This window comes from Myotis lucifugus, unplaced genomic scaffold, assembly GCF_000147115.1.
Source record: "Myotis lucifugus unplaced genomic scaffold, Myoluc2.0 scaffold_11, whole genome shotgun sequence".
NCBI classification, from domain to species: Eukaryota; Metazoa; Chordata; class Mammalia; order Chiroptera; family Vespertilionidae; genus Myotis; species Myotis lucifugus.
The window spans coordinates 292,059-301,641 of NW_005871059.1; the positions used below are offsets into that span (position 1 = coordinate 292,059).

General features: G+C 39.1%; 1 protein-coding gene across 6 annotated transcripts in view; it reads right to left on the reverse strand.

Moving 5' to 3' along the window:
- CDK19 (cyclin dependent kinase 19) overlaps window positions 1-9,583 on the reverse strand; it is a 117,355-nt gene that overhangs the window by 94,051 nt on the left and 13,721 nt on the right. For 4 of the 6 annotated variants that reach the window (XM_014451769.2, XM_014451774.2, XM_023750103.1 and 1 more), the window contains exon 2: window positions 3,497-3,558. The exons of 1 other annotated variant lie outside the window; for it this stretch is intronic. In XM_014451769.2, coding sequence (XP_014307255.1) covers window positions 3,497-3,558 — 62 coding nt within the window. Of the gene's footprint in view, window positions 1-3,496; window positions 3,559-6,488; window positions 6,537-9,583 lie in introns of those variants that run through there. One more of the 6 variants, XM_023750104.1, reaches the window with a different exon arrangement.

A 9,583-nucleotide genomic window follows, 5' to 3' on the forward strand; every position in this document is an offset into this window, starting at 1 on the left:
CATATTACCCTTTTATTATATAGGATAGAGGCCTGGTGCATGGGTGGGGGCCGGCTGGTTTGCCCTGAAGGGTGGCCCGGATCAGGGTGGGGGTCCCGCTGGGGTGCCTGGCCAGCCTGGGTGAGGGGCTGAGGGCCGTTTTCAGGCTGGCCACACCCCCTTCAGGGAGGGGGGTCCTGTTGGGGTGCCTGGCCAGCCTGGGTGAGTGGCTGATGGCTGTTTGGAAGCTGGCCACAGCCCCTTCAGGGTGGGGGTCCCCACTGGGGTGCCTGGCCAGCCTGGGTGAGGGGCTGATGGCTGTTTGAAGGCTGGCTACAGCCCCTTCGGGGGGGGTCACCCCTGGGGTGCCTGGCCTGCCTGGGAGAGGGGCTGATGGCTGTTTGCAGGCTGGCCACAGCCCCTTCAGGGTGGGGGTCCCCACTGGGGTGCCTGGCCAGTCTGGGTGAGGGGCTGATGGCTGTTTGCAGGCTGGCCAAGCCCCCCAGCAGGGACCCTCACCCCATGAGGGTGTGGCCATCCTGGGTGAGGGGCTGATGGCTGTTTGCAGGCTGACCACAGCCCCCAGCCACCCAAGCTCCCAGTGGAGGCTGGCTGGAAGCAGGTATCTGGGATTTATTTAGCTTCTATAATTGAAACTTTGTTGCCTTTTGCGGAGGCCACAGCCAGCCAGAGCAGGCAGGAAGCTTGGCTTCCTCCATTGCCGGGGCAACCAAGCCTCCTGCTTGCTCCAGCTCCATGGCTGCCGGCCGCCATCTTGGTTGGGTTGGGTTAATTTGCATATAGTCACTCTGATTGGCTGGTGGGCATGGCTTGGGCGTAGCAAAGGTATGGTCAATTAGCATCTTTGTCTTTTATTAGTGTAGATGAAAGAAGCTAATCTGAAAAGGCTACATGATTACAACTATGACATTGTGGAAAAGCTGTAAAAAAACTATAGAGACAGAGAGAGATTAGTGGTTGTCAGGAGGGAGCCTGGGATCAATGGGTGGAGCACAGTGTATGTTTAGGGCAATAAAGCTATTCTGTAAGGCCCTAGCCGACTTGGCTCAGTGGATAGAGCATTGGCCTGGGGACTGAATAGTCCTGGGTTTGATTCTGGCCAAGGGCACATGCCCTGGTTGCAGGCTCGATCCCCAGTGGGCAGCATGCAGGAGGCAGCTGATCAGTGACTCTCATCATTGATGTTTCTATCTCTCTCTTCTCTCTCCCTCTCCCTTCCTCTCTGAAATTAATAAAAATATTAAAAAAAAAAAAAAGCTATTCTGTATGTTGTTGTTATGATGGGTACATGTCATTGTACATTTGTCAAACCCACAAAATATGCAACACTAAGAGTGAACCTTAAGGTAAACTATGGATCTTAGTTAATTAATAATGTAACAATATTAGCTCATCAATTGTAGCAAATGTGCCACACTAAAGCAAGATATTAATCAAAGGGAGATGGGGGAGGGGCAAGGACTCTGTACTTCCACTCAAACCTAAAACTGCTCTAAAAAATAAAGTCTGTTGTATGTTTTTTATACTTTTATCTTTTTAAAAATATATTTTATTGATTTTTTTACAGAGAGGAAGAGAGAGGGACAGAGAGTCAGAAACATCGATGAGAGAGAAACATCGATCAGCCGCCTCCTGCACACCTCCTACTGGGGATGTGCCCGCAACCAAGGTACATGCCCTTGACCGGAATCGAACCTGGGACCTTTTAGTCCACAGGCCGACACTCTATCCACTGAGCCAAACCAGTTAGGGCTGTTTTTTATACTTTTAAACCATTCATTTCATCAATCTTTCTCACAGAAGTAGGGAGATGAGGACCTGGAGAGCAGTCTTCCTATGACTTAATATGGGCAGTACTTTACATATCTTTATACTATTGATTAGAATTATCAATTGAGATTCTCAATTGGCAACAAAATACACCACACTATATTAGCTAAATAAATATAACACTGAATAATTCAACAGTGGTGAAAACAACCAACTAGCCTGAAAGTGAAATATAAAAAGGCCTTTCAAGAAATTACTTTCAATCTATTATTGGTAAATATCCTCGAAATGGCTACTGAAAAAAGTAATAGAAAGGAGAAATGGCTTAAGAGGTAAAATTGTAGCTAACCTCAATAAATACCTAAAAATCATCTATTCCCTCTAATTTAAAAAGTAGCTTCTCTTAATAGGAGGAAAGGAAAAGAAATAGTGAAACAGGGTTGATAATAAAATGGAGTGGTCCTGCTTGGGGCACATAGTATAAATTTAATAAATATGTACTATCCTAACTTCACATAAGGTGCACATCTTGAATAGAAGGTATAATGTACAGCCGTTTACTTGATATCAAAACAGATATAATTTCCAGAAAAAATAAGAAAACATTCCTTTAATTCCCATTAAGAATCTAACAACTAGCCATATTATTAACTTTATGTCTAAGATTACAACTTTGTTAACTACTATAGATCTTTAAAATAAAAACCACTATTCAGGTATCACCTGAAAGAAATTCATAAATGGTTTCATAAATTCACAGAAAGCGGTATCTATATTATTTGGCACATAAATGGGAAAATATTTCTTTTTTAAAAAAATAAAAGAGCCAAACCGGTTTGGCTCAGTGGATAGAGTGTCGGCCTGCAGACTGAAAGGTCCCAGGTTCGATTCCGGTCAAGGGCATGTACCTTGGTTGCGGGCACATCCCCAGTAGGAGGTGTGCAGGAGGCAGCTGGTCGATGTTTCTCTCTCATCGATGTTTCTAATTCTCTATCCCTCTCCCTTCCTCTCTGTAAAAAATCAATAAAATATATTAAAAAATAAAATAAATAAAAAATAAATAAAAGAAACATTACCCAAAGAAGCATTATGTCACATTATTTTCTTAAAAAGTAACTCATTAAGAAGGTTTCTATAAAAACATATTTTACAAGTATGTGGGATGTGTTTGTTTCTCTACTGAAACAAGAACTAACTTGAGAAAGAGCGTATTAACAAGTTCTGAAGAGAGAGGTAATTAGCATATTGGAAACTAACATTTTTGGCACATGGGACCTATAGCAAGAATGTCTATCCTCCAGTAATGAGTCATACACTAGGCTGCCTTTCTATATATTGTGAAGCAATCTTTCAGCAAAAGGAGCAGCAGGGAAGAATACAACATATGAATAATAACTTGGACAACTTCCCAGGAAGAAATCATAGTGAAGTTAGGTCTGAGAAAGTTAGATAGTATTTACTACAAATTACACTAACATTATCTTTTTTTTAATCACTCTTACTCTTTAGTTAACAGCAGAGAGGAAGTTTTCCTTTCTTTAATAGAATTTAGTAATACAGAATAAAATTATACAAGTATTAACTTGGTTTTAATTTTTGTGAAAGTGAATTACCTAATGAATCAGTCTAAATTATTTTATGATGACATTTGTGAAAAGTTCACCTGTCACATACCCACCCCAGCACACACACACAATGACACCAGAAGGCAAACACTCTGCTTTACCTTCTGCTGAAAAGTCTGCAACCTCCAACGCTTGAGGTCCATACACGAAGCCCTCCTGGAATCTATGAACACAGCAGAGGCAAAAGGCAGAGAAGTTTATGTAGATTTAAAGTTACACTGCCCAAAACATAAAATGCCAAATGACTATCACAAGTCTACATATCTGCCAAGGAAATCAGATTTTAGCTTTGACAATGAGCAAATCAACAATATGTTGATAATTTTCAGAGTTCATTATATATTATGCAACTAATTATATGGGGGGGGGGGGAGTTGAGCCTTAACTAATTTATATTCTCACCAACAGAAGTGATTTACACTATGAGAAATGCTAACAGACCAACTATGTATAAATTCATATATGCTGAAAGTAACAATTTAATTTTTAAAAGTATATGAAGGAGGTGATACATATATGAGAAATATAAAAGAAATTAAATGGAAAAATATACTTCACAAAATGAAAGTTACCTACAACTCAAGGTACATTCTTTCTTAGGACCAGAGAGTGTTGGGAATATAAGAGAAAAACAATTAGAAAAAGACCTGGAAATGGACAAAAGCAGAGGGGAAAAGGGAAAAGTAGAACTGTAAAGACAGTCTAATGCCAAGATTTAATTTAAGTCTGACAATACTGTTGAAATGAGCAAGGTATACTACATATGCTGAGCAGTATGGGGAAAATCTACCTTGTCCCAATATTATAAAATAAATATAAGTAAGAAACTTGAAAAGCTTTTCAGAATACATTCATGTAAAAAATGAAGGATTTAACCAGGTAAAATATTTAGATTTCTGATTTCATCTCTTTGTTTTCTGATGACAGAAATAAAAGATTACAAAATACAGCTGGTATATAAGAAATCAGATAATTTTTAGTAGCTCTTAAATTTAAGAGGGGCAGATAATCTTTATGTAATATTTAGAAATCCTTGAAAATATCATCAAATTAGGAAAGAAGGAACAAAGCATTATCTTAACACATGATGGTATGTCAAGAAAGAAATATACTATTATTAAACATTGGCCCCGAAGTCAGGTGGCTTGAGTTCAAGTTCCAGCTAAATCACCTAATAGCTGTGTGACGTCAGGCACGTCTCTTAACCTCTCATTACAACCAGAAGTTGTTCAATGAGAACTTCATCATCTCTCAGATTTATACTGAATAGCAAATAAAAAAAGGTATTAAAAATCACAGAATGTTATATTTTGCAAAAATTTAAATCAGTGCATTTGACTTAAATTAACAATTTGAAAGTTAACTAAGAAATAGAGGGAATACAGAGTGCCAAGCTAAGGAATTTGGGTTACTGTGTAGGGAAGGAAGCTCAAGAAGCAAAGCAAAAAGGCAGTTTACCAAAAGAGCCTAGAGTAGTCATCAGGGCTAAATGACAACCAGAAGGTCACAGTCCCCAAGAGATGGTTTTATCATATTACTAATTTAACAATTTGCCCAGCACTATCTATCTCAAATGTACCTTCTCTTAATTCCCAAAACAACTTTATAGGTTACCCTCCTCTAAGGCAATGCTTGTGACATTCTAAGCTAAGATCTGAGACAACAATAACTATTTGTATATTGCATATATTTCTAAAAACCAAAGACATAAGATCCCACCCAATAAATTAATAATGGCAGCCAAGGCTTATATAGGATGTATGATGTGCCAGACAGTTTTAACAGCTCTACAGGTATCAAATCATTTATAACTCTGAGATAGGTACTATTATTATCCTCATTTTATAAATGAAGAAACTAAGGCACAGGAAGCTTAAGAAACTTCGGATCCAAGCCTGGCTGACTGGCTCAGTGGTTGAGCATCAACCTATGAACTAAGAGGTCATGGTTCAATTCCCAGTCAGTTCACATGCCTGGGTTGCAGGCTTGATCCCCAGTGTGGGGCATGCAGGAGGCAGCCGGTCAATGATTCTCTCTCATCATTGATGTTTCTATCTCTCTCTCCCTCTCCCTTCCTCTCTGAAATCAATAAAAATATATATAAATAAATTTTTTTAAATAAATAAAAAAGAAATAGGCCAGCCAGTGTGGTTAGTGGTTGAGCATCGATCCATGAACCAAGGTTGCAGGCTCAATCCCCAGTAGGGACATGCAGGAGGCAGCCAATCAATGTTTCTCTCTCATCAATGTTTCCATCTCTCTATTCCTTTCCCTTCCTCTCTCTCTAAAATCAATAAAAACATATTTTTTTTAAAAAGAAACTTGGCTAAATGCACATAGCCAGAGGTGGCAGACCTGCAATACAAACACAAACTGTCTACTTCTGGAGCCACACTTTTAGTCACTATATCATCTAGTCTATAGAATTAAAATTGCACAAACCAGGCATTTATCTATATGTAAGAAACCAAACAATTATAAATAAGCACACTATATATATTTTTTTAGCATGTGCAATATCACCTGAGAAAAGTCAAATTCAAATGATTGTTTTACAAAATATGTTTTTCTCACCACATATTTAGGATATCTCAGATGAGTAACTACATCCATAAGAGGTTAGTAAAAATAGTAATAATAATAGAGTCTAAACAAGAAAGTCACTCTAGGGGGGAAATTAATTGAATGGTATGACTACTGTCCTTATCCAGATCTTCTCAAACTCAAAAGAAATATATTACTATGATAGCACACGTATGTTCAGGCAATTCTTTAAGAGGTCCATGAACGGATATAACATAAAACCAAACAAGTGCCATGAAATAGAGGCACAAGGCATTTTAGTTAGAATAAAAAATGTCCCAACAGTGAGGATTTGGTTGGTATATTCAATGCAAAGAACAACCAAAGAGTATAAAATTCCCTTCTATGGGAATATTTAAAAATACAGAATTTTTTATCTATATGGAAGTTCACGTTTAATCCTATTTGAAAGCAAGAGAGGTTAGTGTTAGTGACTTAAGTCTTCCTCACCCAGGAATGAATGTCTTAGTTCTACAACCCCCAGCCATTAACCAATCATCCTTTAGTTACCTGGAAACTGAAGATCCTTCACTGTGTCCCAGAACTCAGTCTATGCCAATACAGACAGCAATATTGTGAAGATAACACAGAACAGGGTTTTCACAAAGTGAATTCTATAGCCCTATTCCCAATGGTGAGAAACACAGCAGAACCTTGTGAAAGCAAGATCGTTCTCAGAGGCCCAATCAGCCCTTACTTCAAGAGTCAAGGAACCTTTGCCAAGTAACTTGCCCGTGTGCCTCCTTCACCCCACCCCAATCCCAATTCTTCAGAATAAAAATTTCCAACAAGAACTTTGTGAAATACAAGAGCTAATGCTTACATACACACCAAAACAGAAGCAACTTCTCAAAGGAAGATGCTATCCTTAATTAAAGGAAGAAACAATTAGTAAGAGAAAGGGGTAAGATAAAATAGCTCTTATCAATCACAACAGAATTAAATTACTTTTATCCTCCCCTTCTAAATAAGCCTGGAAAAATAAAAGAAGAAAACAATAAAGGATACACTTTCCACTCTGGCTTTATGCAGTTGTTAAACTATTTTTCCTCTTTATGTCATCTCAAGTGAGCCTACAATTTGGTCCCAGCTTCTGGGAAATCAACTCAACTACCATCCAGGCCTCTTTCCTGGGGTGTCCTTTACCCCACTCATCCAAGTAGTCATTGAATCCTATCTTTCTCCTAAATATTCCTTGAACTTTTCATCCTAGCCTTCCTCCTTTTCTACTCCCACAGCTGCCGCTAAGAAACAGGTCCTCCACTTCTCACCTGGACCTCCCCAATAGCCTTCCTGCTTCCATTCTCACACCCCTCTTGTCCTCTCCACTATCCACAATGCTGCAAAACTGATTATGACAGTCCCCTCTATGAGGCTACACACCAAACTGTTAGCAGTGGTTATTTCTGTTATGTGTTCCTTTTACATTAAAAAAAAAAAAGTTTATTATTTCCACTTTACGAACTATTGGGACTCCATTCCATTTAGAATCTATTACTATACTCCACTTCTCCATCAGATTAAAGTCCAAATTCTTTAGCCAGGCATGCAATGATCATACTCAGTCTTTCTCAAATATATTGCCAACCTCCACCTTAAGTACTTACTCTAGCCATCCTGAATTACTTGCTGTGCATTTCTTTATATCATAATTTTATACATTTTGTTTCCCTTGGGTAGAACAGAGATACAATAACCTTGAGTCTGTCCCTAATAATTAACCTGCCTTCCACTAATAGTATAGTAAGTCATAATCTAAGAAGAATAAAGAATAAATATACACCATTTCTTCTTCTTTTTCAAATTATAAGATAAAGTTTATTTTAAAAGTTACAGAGGTAGTAGAAGTGAGCCAACTGGGCTGCATGGGCCCAGGAAACAAGTTATAGAAGCAAAAGAAGGGCCCTTGGAGTTTAGGAAAGAGAAAGGCAAAGGCAATGTATAGGGGTGGGGGGGAGGAGGAAAGGTGCACCAATATACCTCATCTTGCAGTATGCCATTGTAACCTACAGTCCCACAGTTATACCAACAAACTAAATTTTTTCCTCCTAATCAAGGAAACTGATGCTTTTAAAAGGATAAAATAAGATGATGCTTTGCATCCTTAGCCTAAGAGATGATATGGCAGGAGGCAAAATGCAAAGTGCTAAATTTAGGTAGGAGATGGAAGAGTAGAGGAAAATAGGGCAAGGACCCTGGATAAATTTACAGCACAACTTGTCACAGAGTGGAATAGTTTAATCTGAAGTGTTATAAATCTTTGTATCAAGTAAAAGCATAATTAAGTTAACTTTGAAAATAGTAAGAATGTCTATGCTATTTTCCCTCCTTTTAGTATAAAAATCCAAAAGTTGGCCACTCTAAAAGCACATAATTGGCTTTACCTTCCTTTAGTTTTTTCCTACTATGTAAAAGAACAATCCAATGTAAATTATAGACTATATGCAACTTAATGAGATCTCTTTTTTATTATGAATTATACATAACTCTCTTTCATATCATATAAAACACAGAAATATAACCCAGCCCAGCCGGCGTGGCTCAGTGGTTGAGTGTCAATTCAATCTATAAACCAAAAAGTCACGGTTCAATTCCTGGTCAGGCAGCCGATCAATGATTCTCTCTCATCTCATCTCATCTCTCTCTCTCTCTCTCTCTCTCTCTCCCTCCCTCCCTCCCTCCCTCCCTCCCCCCTTCCTCTCTGAAATCAGTAAAAATATATTTTTTTTAAAAAGAAATATAACCCAGATTTTTAAAAATATAAAGCAAACACATGGGGAAAAAATCAAAACTACTCCTTTGTTGATTGTGTAATTGGGTCAAATGAAATAAGCAAACAGCATTACCAATCCAGATTTCTACCTACAGAAATAAATCAATAAAAATATAGGAAAAGAGGATGGGGATAAAGACAATTCAATACATTACAATGATTGAGAAGCAAACCTAAGGATTTTCATACTTTTTTTGTGCTACATTATATAATCTTGGTTCCATTAAAAAGAAGAAAATTATAATGTTCTTTGCTGTAATAATGGTGTTCTGGTTATGCAAGAGAATGTGTTTATTTTTAGGAGATGCATGCTGAAATATTAAAGGGTATAGTGCCATAATGATTGCATCTTACTTTCAAGTGGTTCACAAATATATATATATATATATATATCCTATATAATAAAAGGGTAATATGCAAATTGACCCTAACAGCTGAACGACTGGGAATGACTGGTCACTATGACACACACTGACCACCAGGGGGCAGACGCTCAATGCAGGAGCTGCCCCCTGGTGGTCAGTGTGCTCCCACAGGGGGAGCTCTGCTCAGCCACAAGCCAGGCTGACGGCTGCCAGTACAGCGGTGGTGGCGGGAGCCTCTCCCGCCTCCTCAGCAGCGCTAAGGATGTCCGACTGCAGCTAGGCCTGCTCCCGGCTGGCAAGTGGACATCCCCCGAGGGCTCCCGGGCTGCCAGAAGAATGTCTGGCTGCCAGCTTAGGCCCAATCCCCCAGGGAGCGGGCCTAAGCCAGCAGGTGGTCATTCCCCGAAGGGTCTCAGACTGCGAGAGGGCACAGGCCGGTCTGAGGGACCCTCCCGAGTGCACAAATT